Source organism: Notothenia rossii, assembly GCF_949606895.1.
Source record: "Notothenia rossii genome assembly, chromosome: 6".
Taxonomy (NCBI): domain Eukaryota; kingdom Metazoa; phylum Chordata; class Actinopteri; order Perciformes; family Nototheniidae; genus Notothenia; species Notothenia rossii.
Window position 1 is genome coordinate 21796944 of NC_136909.1, and position 21133 is coordinate 21818076.

Consider the following 21133-nt stretch of genomic DNA (forward strand, 5'->3'; position numbering starts at 1 on the left):
TTATCACGCATACACACACACATAGACTCATCGATGACACAAGCCATTAAGCTGTCTACGTACCCGTGAAGGTGGTCTTGGTGATGGGGGGTTGGTTACACATGGGTGATCTCCTGTGATGGGGGAGGCAAACACACACTGAGACATTTCCTTACCAAAACAATAGAATCAGCAGTTTACATGAAAATAGTTCCTTTATAACTCTCTATACGACTCTTACCAATAAAGGAGAACCATTTCCTTTGAATCATTTCTACACATGTATGCAGCACACTGCAGCAGAGGGTACCTTCACAGACAACTGTTGTTGTAGTACTCAATACGATCAGCAGAGGGCGAGCGAGGCCAGACTGCGAGTGAGCTCTTGACACAGTGCAGGTAAGTGCAGCATGTGAATACCTGAACATCTCTGCAGCTTCTTACTCATGAAGGGACAGTCACCAAACATGCGTGATTTGCTGGCATGTTGACAACAGTTGTCTGTGATACAGTCACTCCTCCCACTATGACAGATTTCATTTCTGTTTGATACACAAAAACAAAAAACTGTTAAGCAAGCAACTTACTTATTGGCCGCTCTGTCTTGTGATAGATTAGTTAATGCACCAAAGTTGTTTCGTACTGTTCTCAAGCTTGCCAGAACCTGTAGGGAAAATGTATCATACATCAATTAATGACAAATATGAAGACAAATGTAAAAAATAAAAAGATGTGTATTGGGCTCCAGCGCTCACCTGTGCAAATGGCGTTACAATCATATCGTCACCATGACTGAAAAACACAAAGACAGTGGCTTTAACATCAGCTGCAGATCTACAGTATATTAATATTAAGCAACAGAGGAGTTTCTTCATGTGTTGAAAGGGTCAAGGGGAGGAGGGTCATCACATTAGATTAGTTTTGGCATCTCTGATGCACTCGATCAAAGTGACATGTTTACTCATCACATCACCATCAGCTGAGGCCCTACGTCACTGTGCGTAATAGTTGTAAACAGTTGGAGGTTTAATAAGGGATGTGATGGCGGGCATGTTTCTGAACACATAACGGTGAGCATGTTCCTGACTTTGTCTCTGTTATTCAGCCCTTGGACACACATTTTAGAGTCCTGCCAAAGGGAACCCCAGTGGCATTGTTAAAGGTGTTGATAGCATTACTCATTCAACTAAAGGAATCTTAAACCGTGCTCTTTGAGTCAGAATCCTGCCGACCTCTGAGCTACATTGTGGCTGTGAACACTGTCAACATTTGTTCAGGTGACAGCAGGGTAATGGTGTCACGGAGCGCTCCTCCTCCTGCTCTGTTCTACAAGGCCGCAGCCACGTCATGCACACACCCACCGGCACGTGAGCTGACACGTCTGGCATGAAAGTCAAAAGAGACACAGGCTTGTCATGTGCTCCTATCACAAGACAAATAGGAGGTATTTAAAGTAAAGATGAGGGGCCATGTTCCCTTTGAGTGAGAGAAAGAATGTTTGTGAACAGATAAGGGGAGAGGCAAGAATATGAGATATGATATGGCTGTTCACCTTTGCCTTTTGGCGGCACATACAGGCTGTGCTATCCCTTTTTTGATCTTTATTTGTGAGAATTTACTCTGACAAAGTAAGAGGATTCTGAGGATGTCTCTTAGTGTTTAAGGAAGTATGCAATCAACAATACACATTAAACTTATTCGTGTTGAATTATTCATTTCGCAAGGAGAGCTTTTAACATGCTGCCTCCTGCTAGCCATCTCAAGTTTCCTAATTTATGCAATTCAGCAGAATAAAACATGAAAGAATGAGGCATAAAGTATTAAGTGTTTTTTTTAAGGTCAAAGGCTTGAAAGGTTTTTACAATGGTAAATGGATAGTGGTCGTAGGTCGAGAGAGGGCCATTGGTTTTAGACTCTAGCAAAGGCTGCATTAAGTAGGAAATATAAGGTTACTGCAGGACATTGTTTTTCTTTCTTTAGTCGATTTGTCTTTTCCTTCAGGCTGAATTGAAATGCTATATTTTCAGTCGATATTTTATTTCCTGTAGTGAACAGTTCATGTAACTGGATGCCACCACTGTGTAGGAAGAGAGGAATGTGCTATCGATATATACACTGAGCCAGAAAATACCAGCTGGTTTGTGTGTTTGACCATCATGTCTGCAGTCTGCTATGGTTGTAAGGCAGTGGAGAGTTAGTGTCTAATACCTCATTCACACCAACGCAACTCCGGTTTAAGCTCCGTGCTAGAGCTTTTCAGGTTCAGAACCGGTTCTTCGGTTTAGCTCCGGCTCTTTCATTCCGTCCAGAGTCCGACTGGTGCTGCGTCATTGCGTCATGACGTAACGGTTTACGTGCCTGCTTCATAAAGCCAAACCGCGCGGAAACACCTCACAGCTCACACCGACAACAACAACAATGGCCGATTGTGTTGAAGCGCTACTCGTTTTGGTTTTGCTCTTTCGAAACGAAACGGAAGAAATGGGACGACTTTACTACCAACTTTACATTCGTTACATGCTACATTCAAAACTGCTTTACAATCGTAATCATCAACTTCAACGACGATTCCGATTCCCCCTGCCCCCGCCTCGACGTAAGTGTGACCTATGCGGTGCTTTTGCTCTAACCGGACAATTTTTTGGTGCTTGAAACAAACCGGATTCCGGAGCTAAGAGGCTGCTCCGCTGCGGTGTGAACAGGAAAACCCGGTGCTTTTCAAGCTCCAGCTCCGAACCGGCCCTGAAACACCGTTGGTGTGAATGAGGTATAAGACAAATGAACAGACCAACTCACAACCCAAATCAACCCCATTATTCGTATGAGTTACAGAGTCACACAAACTCTGATTGTGGACACTTTGTGACTGACCACCTTGTTTATGCCCCTGAAATGGCTAAAAATAGAAGTGACACCACACAATCAGGATTCGGTCATGCACACATCCCACTGGGGCAAGCTAGCTGCGAGGCGGCTTTGAGATTTGGTCTAATCAACAGCCAGCCATGACACAGATTTAGAGAAGCAGGAAAGAAGGTATCACAATGAGCACAATAAGGAGAATCGGACAATATTAGACTCACATGTCACTGGCAATGGAGGAGTTTCGGGACATAGACTTGGGCGAGAGGTCGTAGTCACTGTCAGAGCGGTAGAGGAACGACTCTCTCCGTTGGCTGTGGACAAAATTGGCCTGCAGGATGAGGCCTGAGCCCGGGCTGGCCATGGGGTCCAGGGGGCTGCGACCTGATGATGTGCCATTGTCCACATCGAAGCTACATAATAGGAAAAAGAGAGGGAGAAAGACACAAAGATTAGAATAAGATTTGGTATAGCTGATACTTATTGGTTACGTCATACAGGAAAAAGAAAAAAAGTCTTACATAATTAAAACTTTGACGAAATTCGAAAGGCAAAGCAATATATTTTCCAAGCCAAGATTCCTGGTGCTGAATCTCTGTTGCTCTTTCAACAGTCAAACAATGAATGAAGTGACAAATCTGACCTCTACATGCAATTATGCTATTTCTCCGGTCTTTTTACAAACAACTTCTTATAAGAGAGTACAAAGGCATTACTAAGTATATTAACTTCGAATAAGGTCTATAATAGGTTGTACTTATAGCTGTGTGATGTGGCTCGTCCTTTCACATCTGAATATATATGATACAAACATTAATTACTTATAGAGGTCTGGATGACTTTAGAGCAAACTCGCATATCAGCAAAACCGACATGACAATGTTTTCCATTGCAGCAGTAAAGGCTTTGACATGCACCTCCATATGCTGCTGTTAATTGGCTCTATGATCACAAGCTGTGACATTCAAATCATAAAATAACATGACTACTATGTAGGCATGACGGCACTAAGCTACTCAAGCACTGCTGGATGACGTCAATTTGCTTTACCATTTGAAATTATAATAAATCAGTCACTCATTATCTGGAAGATTATTGGGTGATTATAATTGGCGGAAAAATAATTGGCAGCATCACAAACTAATGCAGCAATATTCAAAGCCCGTTAATACGAGTACAATTGATATGCTTAGTTTAAACTGTGCACTGCACCACAGGGAATACCTCTGCTCTGAAATGATGCTGACTCACTGCTGAAAGGAGTTTCTAAACCTGTGACACTTTTTCCCACTGGGAAGGCACGATGAGTTCGTAAATCTCCTCAGTGATTGTTCGCCCAGGTCATGACTAAAGCCAGTCACCAGGGAGATCTGCCTCATCTCTAAAGCTTTCAGGCAATCCCATAATCCCATCTAGTGTGAATGTTAAGGTCAGGGGGGATTCCCCCAAGTGCAAAACCTACGTGTTGGGATAACGTCCCACCTTGCCATCATCACCATCATCCTCAGCACGGAAAACAACCACAAGATTAATCCAATATCATTTACAACTTTGCCAATGTTGGCAGTTGTGCATGTGGAAGAGCAGAGGATGTTCTTAGAACAGAGCGAGCAATGTGAGGGGATATTTACGTGTTTTTGCACATGGTAAAAAAGTATTATTAAACAGCTAACTAACACACTCCTTGTTGTCAACAATGATTCATGACTAACATTTATATCAGTAATCCTCTTGAGCTTGTATGTTTTCTGCAGGGTATTTCCTCAATAGATGATTCACTGACCAACAGATGCAAGTTATTATCACTTGAAATCATGATTAGCCAAGTTGGTTTGTAGGCTGTGAGAATATGGGGGATTGTAGGGCCTACTCATGGTTTGGGAGTGTTTTGGGAGAGTGATTTTAAGAGGAATAAGTCATTATGCTTTTCACAAACATTGTTTTACTGGAGGTCTCTAAACGACAAACAGGACATTCCAGGCATACTTTCCATGACAATTCAAAAGGCTAAACACTTGCTATCTGTTCTGTGATCTCTCCGAGGGGCAGCAGCTAAGTGAGTGTGAAGTCTGTGAGCTATAGTTGTGAGATAGTTTGGCCTTCTGCTCTTGTTTTTACACACACACACACACACACACACACACACACACACACACACACACACACACACACACACACACACACACACACACACACACACACACACACACACACACACACACACACACACACACACACACACACACACACACACACACACACACACACACACACACACACACACACACACACACACAATCCCCAAATCCAAAAAGCAATCCAATATCCAATCCACACCCTCTCATCACATCAAGGGATCCATCTGTTTTCTCCACTGCAGGTGTGAAGCCACAGGAACAAAAGGGATGTATAAACTTTCACTCCAGACACAGGGCAGTTGTTCTGTGTTAAAAGTGTGTATGGCTGTGTGTATAAAGTTTACGTATGAGACAAAGATAAAGATCACAGATAGAGAGATGGTGAGAGTGCCAAAACACAAGACCCAGCAGCATATGTTTCACAACTGATTCATGTTCACAGCCTACGATGATTCTCAGCCAGTGTGTGTGTGTGTGCGTGTGTGTGTGTGTGTGTGTGTGTGTGTGTGTGTGTGTGTGTGAGAGCCACAGTTTGACTCCAAAGACACGCGTTTTTTATTTAATCTTTGTCACTATTTTAGTGAGGTATTTCACCAGTATTGACATCACAATGGGAATGTCTGGCCTTTTCCCTGCTCTGACATAGAGCAGCAGGCTTTGATGAACAAGCATGAGCTTGAAAGAAAGAAAGAAAGAAAGAAAAAAGGACAACACCCCATATGACTGGGTTGTGAGAATCATCAAAAAGCACGAGTACAACTCAGAGGGGATTATTGTGGAGATGGAAAGTACATTTGGCTCTTAGGAGGCAGACAAAAAGAAGCCATAGTTTACCCAAAAAGGGAGTTATACAAAACCCAGATATAAATAGCAAGGAAGGACATATTTGATGTGCAGACACTAAGGGGATATTGGAGAGCATACAATTTATTTTTCAAACTTCATATTGTATAATAACGAAATGAAAGATAGACTCGCTGCAAATCTGCACTCATATTAAGAATTTCAACGAGTGCTCAACATTACTATATTAGAAGCCTAGCCAAAAATGTTGACACTGTTTATTTGATACTGCTTTCAATCATGTTGCTGGTTGCTAGCTGATCATTAAAATATCTTGGAAAGGCTTGGGACTTTTGGAAAAGATACATTTCAATTCCAAATGATAACACAAGTAAGATTAGTATTACAGTAACCTGATGAGCTACAACAGACTGCAGTCTACGTCAGTAGAGGGAGAAATGGCCTGTAGGGACAGTGTTCCCCCAGGGGTAGAGTTTGATGCTGGAGTTAGGGTTACATGGAAAACACAAGGAGTGTTGCTGCTAGAAAACTTCAGCGGCACTATAACAGTGTGTTGCTAAGTTAAAACACACAAATGGTGGCACTGAGATAGCTAGGTGCCTATTTTGACTTTATTCTGTAGTATGCTGCTGGGTCTCAGGACAAAGCAAATCACTTTTATCCCCTCTGTCTCACTAACATTTCTGTCTTGATCTTCTCTGTCCTACTGGGTCTGTCTTTTAATCTGTCTTTCACACGCACACAAGCATGCCCGCACACACACACACACACACACACACACACACACACACACACACACACACACACACACACACACACACACACACACACACACACACACACACACACACACACACACACACACACACACACACACACACACACACACACACACACACACACACACACACACACACACATCAAATGGCATAGATCAATGACTCATTCATTTTCAGCCCTGGGTCACTGGAGCAATTATAAACCCCACAGGAGTTGATGTGATAGCTCTGTGAGGAGACGCACAGGAGGAAGAGGTCAGGGCATAACTGTAATTGGCAGAAGATAGTGAGGCTCTGTTCTCCAAAGATCTTTCAGAGTTGGTGGAACAGAAAAATACCCAACTATACAAGAGTTCAAGACTGTACGTTTTAACGTAATATTTCTGTCTCTTTACAAAGTGCAAAAAAGCATAAAATAAATACACAGTTTAAGACTTTTTGGTTTTATTACTGACAAAAACATTGTTATGGATTAGCAATGTGGGACTGTATTTATGTGAGTCATGTACTGTTGAAAGTTGGAGGAGGCATGTCACCTCTGCATCTTTTAAGTACGGGCCAAATTGTGTCTGTAAAATCAAATATCAAATGACTTTAAGTCCAGATATGTTTTGTTTTCCTTACCCTGCACATACAATTGTGAACTTAATGTTGCAGGATATATAGCAAAGCAGCTTATTCATAAACACAGAGGCCCAAAAAATGACTCCATTGGGCTACATGTTAGGATTCATAAACCTCTAAGCACTGTCCTTGTTATCTTTGGAAGGGAACCCAACAAGGAAGTGGTCCAAACAAACTTTACAGATAGAAAATAAGACACAGAAAACATATTGAGCAGAGGGCAGCCAGGCCAAGCAGATCCGTGACTGACTACTCTGGAGACCACCGAGACACATTTTCTATATCTCGCCCGTACTTTTACACACTCCTTCTTAGTAATTGTTTTTTGGAAAATAAATCAATAATGGCTGGGTCATGGTGGCTGGGTCATGGTGGCTGGCTCTAATAAACTTTCAGGATTTTACTCATAATCCTGAAAGCAGTTCTGAGAAAAAGGTGGGTATTTTTCTTAAAGCTTTTGCTCTCTCTCTCTTTTCTTCCCTTTTCTTGCCCTGTAAAGTACAAATAAAAAAATCATCTTTTATTTTTTAGTCGTGGTACAACTTTAGTGCTCGCTGTCATACAGGAAACTCATTCAATCATGAAAGACATACAAAGAGGTCACTATGGCAATGCAGCATCAACTCAGGTCACATGTTCGGAGCAAAGCAAACCAGTCGTGCTTCTGTCTACATAAACGTCCACTCAACCATGAACCTATTCTCAGTCCTATTCATCATCTGAATCACTTAAGGTCACATTTGGAAAATATGTTGGATAACTGGCATGTTGTCAGCTCTGTGAGAGGAAAGATAACAGGTAACCTTCAACATTTATCCGCCAGGGATGCCCAACTGCAGACTCACAAAGGCCAGATGCAAGCACTTGAGTTCAAAGTCACAAGTTCCACACTTCACCATGCTCTATCTCAGCGCCCCTACCACACTGGGGTTTTAAAGTGGGAAAGAGGGGCTACAATAGGTGTGAAGCTAAGATGATTTCATAAACATCATTCCCTCATCCATCCCCTCTCCCAAACTTAAGCTCACTTAGAAGTGGATACTCAAAACTCTCCGTACACAAACCTGCATTTACACGGTTGGGTGGAGCGGGGTCTAAGTTTGTTCACGTCAGGGGGCACGTCACACATCGGGACCACGTCACTGTCTTCAATTCATGAGTACACAATCACTCATGCAAGCACACAAAGACGAATACGCTGTCACAAACATAAAGCCAGGAAACACATACATATTTAGGTTGTGTTTAATTGACTTATCTTGATGAGAATGATCCAACTTAGGAAGATAACACTCACCTCTGTCTGCATTACAAATGCACACACTGCAAAACACTCATACCCAACACAAACAGCTAATCACCAACTATCCCCAACACAAATGCACTCCTAATTCAACTATAAATCCTGTAAGCTCAGCGACAGCATTATGAAAGACAGAGCGATGATGAGAATGAGTGAAATAAGCCTTGGTACAACAGTAAATAACAGCCGAGAGGAGGGCAGGCCAGATGGAGGAGGCGGTATGCTTCGTCCAGCTGAGTACTGCTTTTGGTAATCATTCAAGAAGATGGCTCATACAAAGCTAACATTGCCTGATTCCCAGCTTTTAACATGATAACACTGCTTAATTCTGCAGGAAGCCCTATCACTAGTATGTGATTTTTGTGTAGATTCCCTAGGTTATACATCCTCAAACAACAACACGTGCTGTCTGTGATTTCTACCGCCTGCACAGAGAACTTCTGCCCTCAAAGACCTAATTAGTATGTCTTCATTTCACACAAGCGTCATTTCCTGCTGGGGACGTTGTAGAGCAGATTAATAAACTGACAATGTGTGAACACTGTGAACCCTGCAGGGAGGTCCCACATGCTGCCGGGCAACCAATCCCCCCCCACCCACAAAACACTGCGTATTTGTCCAGGGTTGTTCTGATCCATTTACAGCTCTGCCTCAGAGTACCACAATGGGAAAACTGTGAATATTACCTTCTAATGCTAAGGCTATAGGGCAGTTTCTTAGTTGGAAATGAGTGCAGACAGGAAAGGACAAGTTAAGACAGGAGGGGGAGGGCAGGGCAATGCGTGCCCCTGGCATTGCACTCTGCATCCTGCATTTATCTGGAGCCATGTGCAGACAGGAGCATGTATACAGCGATACAACACATTCCTCAATGCACGATTTGCTTAGTGTTATAGATGATTGTACTGAGTGAATAGACAGTGAGTTCTAATAAAAGCACACACCAGGGTCATGCCAACTACAGCAAGTGCCTTGTCCTTATTGAGTCTGCCTGATGGGAATAAACACACTGGAGTTCAGGACAGAACAAACATGATCTGACTACAGAACATGTTGTGCACAAACACACATCTACAAGGTTCAGCAGGTTTCCGCAGCAAACCACAGGAGAGGCAGAAGGTTTTGATTGAGAAGAAAAGTGATGGCTTTCAGGCGATACTTGAAAGATCCACAAACACACAAAGCAATTCAAGCCAGCAGGGACAAACAACTAATAAGAAAGGAGTTGTCGCAAAGCCGGGGAGTCGGAAAAATAATCATTCTGCTGGTCATAAACAGGCGGATGGAGAACAATAGAGAAAAACACACACACAGGATCAACATGGAAATGTATCCAGAAGGACAAAGTTCTTTACCATATTCCCTCAGTGTTTTTCAATGAGCTGGTGGAGCGCGACCGCGGTTTAAGAATGATACTCATGGTCTTGCTTTTCCTTCCACATTACATCTGCAAACACACACACCCCGGGGGCCACACAGAGCCCTCGGACCCCTCTGCTGGGGTCTGACCTCAGTCCTCACAGTCTGAGGTGGTCCAGTGGGAGCTTCCTTTCCTTAGCGTCAGTCAATTGGAGTGCAGAACAAATCCTGCGTCCAAAATTATTCCACACGGCTGCTGCTTCTCCTTGAGCTGCGATTGTTTGACAGTAGGTGTTTCTTTCCCCCTCTCTCTCTCCCTCCCTCCTCCCCTCTCTTTCTCTGTCACTCACTTGCTTTATCTTTCTTGTTAGGTAAGCGTGTGATCTGCCTTCACTAATGGAGCCTTGCTCACACTCTGTTCAACTTTCTCACTCTGCTTCTCTCTTTCCCGTCCCTATGTTTTCTTTTTTCCTGACTGGAGGAAATAAGATCCCCTCCTCTCTGACGTTCTTTCCCCCTCCCTCCTTACCTCTGTCTCTCTCTCTTTTTCTTTTTACGACTGTGTCCCTGTCTTTGAGTTACACGCCTCTCCCGAGCTGTCTCTCTGCCTATCTGTCTTCCTGAGCTGCAGCTTGGCTATGTCTGGAGTGGGAGGGGTTGTTTTGGTAGTAGTAATTCCTTGAAGGGCGGGACTTGTATCCTCCAGCAATCCTAACAATCGTCTCAAATGCCAATCACCCGGCTGCCACAGTAACCTAAGACTAACAGCTAAAGCATGTCAATGATCTGGAGACCGTGTACCAAGATAGTAATGGTTCACTTTCAACAGATTGAGAAAAGGGATGTGCACAAATAAGAGGTAGAACTACAGTAAACATGCTTGAGAATGTATTGGTACATGTTAGCACTAAAAACACTTGAAATAAGCAACACTTTTGAAGATTATTCACCTATTCATCGTAGCAAGCAATTTGAAGCTAACTTGCAAGGTTTTGAAACTTTATTATACAAAGCATATTTCCAAATTGCCAAGAGTTTTAACGTTTTATTATGTAAGAAGGTATAATAATCTATTGGAATATTTGTATAGTGTGAATGTATATATATTTAAGTTTCAATTGTTTTAATTCAGCCCACCAATAGAAGCACTTAAGAGCAAACAGGCTTACTGTAGTGTTAGCACTCTGAAGGAAGGCTCTACGGCTTAAATGTGTCACAAAGTCCGACACCCTTTTTAAAGCCACTTAACTCTACACTAGCCACAGAAGAGAGAGAATAGTAACACACAGCATACAGGTACTACGGGTATCTTTACTTTAGCAGCATTCAGACTTTCATGTATTGCATGGAGTCATGATTTGTATGCCCTATAATAAACGTATACCAGCACTCTCTCCAAATACTTATTATTATATTCCTTCTAAACAGAAGGGCTTTACTTTGTGTCTTATCATACCAAAGACAAAGGAGGTTATTTAAAAAAATAATAAACATCATCCGTGTGCTGTTGGCAACACAATAGTGTGTGGAGCTCAGATGGCACTATCTGCTGTCACAGTTTCTGAAAAACAAGCTAACATTAGCATCCTCCAGCAGGCAGGCAGGTGTGTCAGCTGTCTGCCTGTCAATCACACATAAAGGGGTAGAACCAAGCACGCTACTCATCCTCTGTATGCATGTGTTTCATGTGTGCAGCTTGTAGGACGATCACAATGAAAAAGAACATATGAGTATAAGTGTAGGCATATGTTATTTGAGCATGGTATACAATATAAAAGAAGTACATGTATACACAGACATGTATAAGGTGTTTGTGGTTTTAGGCATTATCCTGCATCTATAAATCCTGCTTTAACACTGCAAACATTAATTCAGAAGTGTCTGTAGTTATTTCTGTTAAGGTTTTGGGGATTAACTGAAAACGCTGCACCAGATTATGAACACAGCTAAAAAGAAGGGCACAACAATGACTGTGTCCCTTCTCCAAGAGTTTAAATCAAACCGATAACAAAATACAAATAGAAGAAGAAAAAAAACATGAACACGGAAGCATCAGCATAAATATTATGCCAGCCCTTTCATCTTGAGAGCAGTGCGATTATTTACATGTCATCAATACTGCAACTGGCCGTAGGCGTTAGTAACAAGAGATGGACATCAGTCAGAGGATGCTCCTCTTTGAGAGGGATGGCTTCAAGAGAAAGAGCAGCAGAAAAGAAGTTGCATCCATCGGCAGCTCTTTTAAAAAGGAAGAATAAATTGCTCCTTGCACCCGTAGACTGATACTACTATGGCTATATGCAAATTATTTTATATCCACTTGATGAGGACATGACGTAGATGTGCTTTCCTGTCACGGAAGAAAATAGGCAGACCTTAGAACAGAGAGAAAGACGATGTTTGCTAATTTCTTGATTATGCACATGCAGACAGGTTCACATGTGGTAACCTGCACACATGACTCATGGACAAACGCATGGCCACTTTATATGCAGACACCTCTTAGCAAATACTAACACCACTTATTCAACTCAAATAAATACTTGTTTGTGCACAAAAACTAAGTCTTGCAAATTAGACTTGTGAGACTGGGTTGCAAAAGCAGATCGCTGTGTAACCATGTATTGATTCAAAGGGAAAGCTTCCTTTCATGTCAACATACGTCCATCATTTTTTAAATTTCATGCCAGAAAAAGAATGAACATTAATTAATCAAATGCACAATTAACGCTTTTCATTTCACCTCTGGGGGAGTTGATGGTTGATGCCAGATTGTTTACATTAATATAAAATTATGACCATGTGTATGAGCACTAGAAGTAAATAGCACTGAGTGCAGCTTGGAAGAATGAGTTTATAGCTTCGTGGAAGTGGTGAAACTAATCTTATTACCACGGTTGCACATTCCATTGAGTCAGGGAAATAACAAGAAAAGGGAAAAGTTGCCTTAGGAGAACTTGTTCCTCGCCCACGAGAATTGCAAATGAAAACCTTAAGATGAAAACAGAAAACATGATGACATAACCCATGTAAGTTCTATTCATCCCATGTCCTCGTTCTGGGTTCAATACTTGAGAAACTGAAAACATTTGGACCACATTTTTAAATAAATAAACTGGGTCTTAACAAGTGATTAACTTTCTCTCTTCAGTATACAACAAGTTTTAAATGAGATTCACGCTGTCATTTCTGCTTGTACTCTTTCTACTATCGCTTTTAATGTAGGCCACTGTCCACATAGACACACACTCACACATCATGAGTATTTACTTTTAGGCTACACTACTGCCATCCCCAGGAAGCAGTGGTGTAAAACACACACACACACATAATGAACCTGCTCAACATGAGTCAAACGTGCTGGAGGCAGCAGGAATGTACTTCAGCAGAAATTCAATCGTACTTGCACTACTTACAACACTATGTAACTCCATGTATTCCAGATCCATCAGCCTCAATTTAAGAGACAATGTATTTTATTAACAATATTTATTTGTTAGAGGTGAACACTTTTTAACCCCTAACAAAAAGGTTAGATATACCAAATATAGGAAATAACCCAATGCAATTATGTTGTTTATATATTTATCCCCAGTAAACAGATATCCTTCTATTAATTGTGTTTTCCTAATAATGTCCTTTTTTTTGTGCTTTTGCACTGATTACTCACTGCATTTCCATGTTTTATATTCTGGAATAAAAAAGAACATGTCAGTTAATAAATGAATGAGTTAGTTAGTTAGTTAGTGAATTATTAAATTGGTAAAACAGTGGCATAGTTTATGTAAGAGGAGGTCACTGCTATTACAAAAATGGTATAATGTATAATGGTTACTTATTAAACACTTTTGTGCCATGTATTTGCAACACTTAATTCTCTGATATATACTGTATGACTTATGCAATTCTGAGAACCACTGCCACCTAGTGCTAACATTGGTATAATTGTTGTCATAAAAAGCAGTTGCATAGATTAAGCGACCACAGCAATTGACAAAATGATTGATTTAGTTTAATAAAAGGCCTCTCCCAAGAACCATGTTGGGTATAGGGTGCAGATAAACACACTCGGTGAATGCTGATATAAATAGCACTTAACTGAGGAGCAGGCAGTGAGCACAGATGGCTGCTACACAGTATTGACGTCCTCCATCCATATCTATATGTCTACAAACACCACCAGTCATTACCGTTGTTCATATTCAAATGCCTTAGAGGTACAAACACAATGTGACTTTATGTTAATGCGCAGACACGTTCATCAGATGATAACACATCTAAGTTGTGTCTGAGGTCGCTGAGTACATGTGAGTCAGAGAAATGCAGCATGAAAATGGGTCTAACAAGGTCTTAACATTTTGTGTGTGAGCGTTAATGGACAGAGAGTGCTCTGATGATGAGCTTACGCTGTGCTGTGGTTAGTGAACGGACTTATCCTCTTCATCACCTTGATGCTGTATGCGATGACTGGATGGAACCTGCTTATTTATCATTTACCTGGCTCTCAACCGTGTTCGGTAAAAACAGAGTAGCTGATTCTCATGGAACACGGGGACACAAACAACCGCACACACACACACACACACACACACACACACACACACACACACACACACACACACACACACACACACACACACACTTCAGGTGGACACTATAGGTTGATCAGAGTAAACAGCTGCTACAGAGCTCTCACAACATAACCAGCGACCAAGCAACCATTTACACAAAGCTTGCTTATGAACACTGTTCCAGCTCTGTGTTGTCCAGGTGGAGCTTTTCATCAGCTAATGTTCTGATAAGAGAGAACACACACTTTGTGTACATTCATGCGAGTCATACAAACACATGAATCCACACACAGAACATAGTCACATACACCCAAAGAGCAATAACAACCAATACAGCAATAACAACTACAGATTTTAAGCTCAGCTGACTTTCAGTTTCAGCAAGTTTCCCTCCTGTGATCACTTCTTACTCTCCATCTCAACTTTCTACATGCAGGCAACAGTTGGATATTACATGTAGAGAAAGAGCAACACAAACAAAGCTAGAATAAGTCATATCTGACTATTTACTGAATGCATAACAACGACATTGTTCACATGAAAACAAATCCTTACAAGACTAAACAAGGAAGGCTAAGGTCACATCACCATCCCTGCTTTCAAACACAGTTTCAGTCCCAAAAAACAATCCTACCCTCTCCTGCCACGAGGTTTGATGTCGATTGGCTGGTTTGTTGCGAAGGGTGAGCCGTTGGAGCAGGCATGCCGGTAACGGGCTATCCTTTCCAAGGAGAGATAATCTGAGTTCACAGGTAAACTCATTTCTGTGAGGCTCTTAACCACTGCCACACACTGACTCCCTCACTCACACACACACACACACACACTGGTGTCAAAACAGATGTAGAGAAAAAAATGATAGAATGAAAAGCCTGATAAAGCTTACTGCACAGAAAGGAGGGAGGGGTTTGAGGGGAGAGGGTTTCAGTATGGGTGTGTCTTGGTCGGGAAAAAGATGGAGCGAAAGAGAGATATGCGGGAGAGGGAGGAGCAAAGTGCAGATGTAGAGCAAACTAATTTGTCTTTTCTCTCAGATAACCATCAAGAGTCAGTAGTGGCTGCGACATTGTTTTGTTATAATGATATTGTTGACTTTCATAATCATGTTGTATGCACAACGCCAATTTCCCTCATGTAAAGCGTTATGGTGGATAGAAGAGCAAGATGAAAAGCGTACAGAAGAAGTATGGCAACAGTGAGACAATAATTGTCATTTGACTTCTCTTTCTTTACCACAAGTAAAATGAAACAACAGTTTTAATCATGAAGTTCCTTTCATTAAATGCTGGAGTTCTCATCTTCAATGCTGTCTACTTCTCCATGCACACTGGGATAGACTGTGGGTTAGGTGTGTTCATTTGTTTTGATGTTAACACACAACATGTTTATGTATTATTGCAGGATATCAAATTAACTGTTCCTTACACGTTTTAAAATGTGCTTTTATCTTTGTTTTCCATCCATTTAAAAAAATGTGGAGAGCCCCTCTAAATGATTAAAAAAAAAAATATATCACAATATTTGAATTTCAAACTAACTGCTGATTTGCACAATAGTGAACAACGCAACACATATAATACAATACCTATTATATTTTGTAACCTGAGAACAACTTGTAGGTTGAATACAAATATAGAGTTAAAAAGCAAAGAATAATATGACCAAACCACTGAGCCTCTCTCATTCCCAACCATTGTAATACCTGAAAGCCACCACCAGAGGGAGGCAAAATACCACGATAAACAAATTTGAGTCAGTCAGCAAACTCTGTATGAAATGCATCTCAAATGAAAACTGCAATTTCAGAATACAGATTTTCTTTTTTAGAGCAGATAATGTAGTATATGAATTTAAATGTTTTTAAAGCAGATGTGTTTGTATATAGTACAGCGAAGGAATAACTAGGGCTGTGCAATTAATCGTATTTGAATCTCGATTATGATTTTGGCTTGCAACGATTACGAAAACAACGTATAATAAAAAATAATAATTCCAAAGTCAATGAATAATCGTATTTAATAAAGGTGATATCGATATTGACCAAAATAATCGTGATTATGATTTTTGCCATAATCAAGCAGCCCTAGGAATAAGAGCTGTAAGTGAAACAGGATCAACTGGGAGAGAGTTTTTTCTTTATCTTTCAAATAAGATTACTGTGATTTCCTATCCTGTACTATCTTTTCAAACACTTGAAACTGTATCAAGATACAATCTCAATCACTCCAACTGATAAATCTCTGAAGTGTTGCGAGCTGTCAGCAGAGGGCAGTGTGCTCCGCCGAGAAAAAGTAGGAACCATTGTTCAAACATCAGCAGCAGCTCGAGCACACAGAGCCGAGACTCTCTGTGGAGTCACGGCTCCTGCTCCGCTCTGACAGATGCAGCCAGCATGTGACAACAGCCCTGTGTGGACAGGGAGGCTGTCGAAGTCCCAGACACAACGGCAGAAACAAAAGGCTGCAACACTCACACTGAACATCTAAACACAAGCACACAAAGACAAAATGGTGCTGACTGAAGCACACTAGAATATGTACCGCCAGATGAAATGCACACAGAGATCAATGCAACAAGGCTTCACAGACCAACTGCTCCCTCTGACAATCACACACCCTGTAACATAAGCGTGTGTCGGCTGCCAGACACGGCCACACACTGTCAGTGGCAGCGGTGAGCTGTGACGGAGCGCACAGTGACGGAGACACTGACGTCACTCTGTCTCCCTGAGGCTCAAATGCATACCAGCAGAACCACTGTATGTGAATGCTGAAACATGTACATGCAAGCAGCCACATCTTTGTGAACACTAGGTGTGGGCAGTACAGTGCATCTGTGAATGTTTTATTGCAATGATAAATGATAAATCAAATTGAAAATGTAGATAATAGGAAAATTGTTGAAGCGAAAGGAAGAAGACAATAGGAAAGTATATTTCAATGCTGCATAGAAATAAATGATGAATGACACAAGAAAATAACTGGATAGAGCAGCGGTTCCACTTAAAAATCCAAAAATGTTTTGCGGCCAACATTCAACCATAAACAATACGGAGGCTAAATAAAGTCATGATTGGTCAATTTAGAACATGTGAAATGTTGTAAATCCAGTAGAATACACCGCTGTCAAGGACTGTAATGACCGTTGCTAAGGAGGATCAAGAAAGAGAAAGGAAAAGAGGTTGAAATAAAAGAAAAATCTTAATAATGAAAATGTTTCCACACAAATCATAATGTTTTGCAAATTATTTGGCGGCAAATATTGAATTTACATTTACACCATTTAATATTTTATTTGGGCTTTTAGATGAAGACTGCACACAGTTCATAAATATAACTATTCTTCTGGCTAAAATACATATTTTTAAAAGCCAATCAAGGAGTAATCTTAATTTACGGTGTTTCAAGAGAAACAATTATTGCCACAAAAAATAAAAGGGTGGCTCAACACTCCATGAAATGGGAAATAATTAGCTCTAACGAAAAGTGGGATTAAAGGAAGAATAAATATGCTTGGTATTTGGTTGTCAACCTATTTTTGTTTGTGAAATGTTGAAGTGGTCCTACTGACTGTATCTTTATTTCTTCTGTTTTTGTTTTGTTTTTTGTCTGAGATGGGAATGTCATGTCCTATATGTTATTGGTATGTCCATGTTTGTGTCTTTAGCCTGTACAAAATAAAAAATAAAATATATATATATATTTGGCGGCCCACTTGCAATGCCTCCGCGGACCACTAGGGGGCCTCGGCCCACAGGTTGGGAACCGCTGGGATAGAGTAATGAGTGATATAAATGAGCACCCAGGGATGCAGACTGTGCAGGTTAAGTACAGAAGTACATAAACAGCTAATGGCCGGGGACGGCTTTGTGAAGCACTCTTCTCTCAGGACTGTCAGGGTCAGCCACCTTGTTAGGGGGCTTAAGGTTGATGGTAGAATCAGGTGTGTCAAGGTTTTTTTAGGTGAACACATAAGAGACTAGCTGATAGAAAAGAGAGAGCGAAGACAGAAACAGAAGACCTATCAGCACTGGATGTATCGTTTACAGTTTTTATTCTATTATTAGTGCTTAGAGGGTTTTGGTACTGAAACTCAAACGAACAATTTTAATATCTTAGTACATATTTCTCTCTCTTGGGATTGGCCAAGAAAATACAAAAACAGATCCTATGTCAATGTCATTATAATATTCATTGATCCTTTTTAGGACCATAGCTATAAGTGGCCTCATGTGACCTTACCACCAACTAATAATTAAAATGATTCCCATGAGTTTCAAGCAGCACAAAGAGAGCATTGGAATGTATTTCAAAGTTGAGACATTTCAATGAATACTGAGAAAAAGTTGCATCAGTGCATCCCTGCTCTCAAGAGCCATGGCAACCGCACTTTCACGGATGTTGCAAACAACAGTGAATATAATTACAATGACTGGAAAATGTCCTTGGGCAAGATACTGAACTGCAAATTGGACGCATTGTCACTGGTGGGTCTGTGGTTAACATGTTGACATGTAGTGTAAAAAGTGCTTTCAGCTGCCGAAAGACTACAGAGGAGAACGACATAGGCAGCAGTTTGGATGAAGACACTGATTCACTGACTATGATCATCTTATTCAAGTATATAACAACCATGTAACCATAGCAGTGACAGTTTTACACATTTTCCCTCCAAAGTGAAATACTAAATTGGACTGTGAGGAAGGACCATGGCAGCCTGGTTAGAGACACAGCAATTACATGGGGGTAGGATTAACTTTCTTCCAATCCTTCAGGTTCAGCGTCGTCTTTCCAGCTCATTGAATAGTTAAAGGCAACAGTGTGATATAGCATGATGACAAATAAGTTATAACTGTGCCTTAAAGCTACTGCTGCAGTCAAGTGCCATGGCAACTGCACTTCCACTGCAGAAATAATTGGAATCTTATATAATGATTTGATATTTATTGTAAAGAATGCAAATCAGCAAAGGCAATGTGATTAAGAGACAATAAAAGAGATGTGTGTGGCACCGTGGCGTGTAGGCATAAATAAAACCATTCTCAGCCACTCTTGCCTCTTCGAAACAGCTGTTATGATGTGTGTCAAGGAGCAATTCCTTCGCCGCAGCTAGACACACACTACCTGCCTGCCTTCACAGTCCCCTGCTAGATTCGTGTTATGATGTGGTTGCCATGGTGACCCGGCAGAATTCAAAAGGGACAGGTAGGTCCTGACGACCAATCAGCCTGCAGTTGCTAAGGATAGAGCGGCAGATTGTGTAATGAGAAAAAGAGACTGACAGGGGGCTTCTTACAGGGTCAAGAAAAGAAAGATGGGGAGAAGCAACCAACACTGATTGTTGTACTTGAGGTTTAATTGTATAAATGTTGCTAAAATGATAAACCCTAACACTGTTAAATATGCCTGTGGTTCATAACAATAAATGAACTATCGACAGCAGATGTGCTTGACATACCTGTGCTTCATTAGACCATTCAGCTGACTCCCAGACTGGCTGGACTATTGTTAGTCTCACAGACTCACCAGGACACAGAGAACAATAGAAAGTCGCCCCCGACAACGGAAAGTCTGAAGTGTAAGCACTGATAATATGACCAACAAAAGCTCCTGCTTGTGCTGTGCATGTGTGTTTTGCAAGTCTTTGTGTATCTGGCTGCATACACTGTCAACATGAGTGTGTCGTGATGTGTTAACGCTGGACAGTATGAATGTAAGAACGATGAGGCCAGCATGAAATAATGTGGCTTAAAGGCAAATAAACACTCATGTCAACAAAGCTGTTTCTCTCACATCCACCTCAGAAACATAGAAAAACAGCCTACCAGTTCATGAATGGGTGTAGTGAACCACTATTGACTGATTTATTTATTTATTTTTCTATCAATTACGTCTTCTGTTATACAATTGATCAACAGTTATCTCTTTGCTTGATCTAAAAGGCTTAATTATTGTAAAAGAGGCAGTGCTGGTAAGAGGCAGTGCTGTTTAGAGTCAGTGCTGCTTAAAGTCATGGACCTGTGGTTAATTTGTGAGCGGGGTTTGATATCTGACAGATTGTTTAAAACAGTCAACTGCAGTACTCATATAAAGTCCCTAAGCCACAAAAGCAACCTTGTCCAAAGTGTTGGCCATTACTGTAGTCTCAAAGCAAGATTATACAATAAACGAAATGTGTTGCTCAGTTGGGCATAGAACAGCACAACAAACCCTGAAATGAAATGCCTCTTTGGGTATGCCTTCAAAGGCCTGTATGTTATAGTTTGTCTATGAAGAGGTCAGTTTCATGTTTATGATGTGTGTTTACGTAGTTTTTTTTGTGTGTGTGTGTGTGTGTGTGTGTGTGTGTGTGTGTGTGTGTGTGTGTGTGTGTGTGTGTGTGTGTGTGTGTGTGTGTGTGTGTGTGTGTGTGTGTGTGTGTACAGTATGTGTGTTTAATTGATTCTCATTATCAGGGCTGAAGATCACTTATGTAATGCTTTTTGAAGATCTGCTGTTATCTCAAAACCACACGGTGTAATGGACATCAATCGGCTCTTGGATATAACACACAGACATGCACAGTTTTAGTACACTGTGTGGTGAAGCTTATAGGTTTAACTGGCAGCAGTCCCAGTGATGTCAGAGTAATCCCCCATTAAAAACCCTGGTGACATCATTACACTGTGAGAGTGTCAGAGCTCAGCCCTTGCTTACGGAGAAGTTCGTAGGACAG

The 21133-nt window shown here is 41.1% G+C and overlaps 1 protein-coding gene across 4 annotated transcripts in view; it reads right to left on the reverse strand.

Moving 5' to 3' along the window:
* The window catches only part of pde4d (phosphodiesterase 4D, cAMP-specific), a 184822-nt gene that overhangs the window by 23539 nt on the left and 140150 nt on the right, over nucleotides 1-21133 (reverse strand). For 3 of the 4 annotated variants that reach the window (XM_079689444.1, XM_079689445.1, XM_079689446.1), the window contains 4 exons: nucleotides 3063-3254; nucleotides 735-771; nucleotides 567-643; nucleotides 64-113 (listed from right to left, as the gene is read on the reverse strand). In XM_079689444.1, the coding sequence (XP_079545570.1) occupies nucleotides 64-113; nucleotides 567-643; nucleotides 735-771; nucleotides 3063-3254 (356 nt within the window). Of the gene's footprint in view, nucleotides 1-63; nucleotides 114-566; nucleotides 644-734; nucleotides 772-3062; nucleotides 3255-9844; nucleotides 10410-21133 lie in introns of those variants that run through there. The other variant, XM_079689447.1, reaches the window with a different exon arrangement.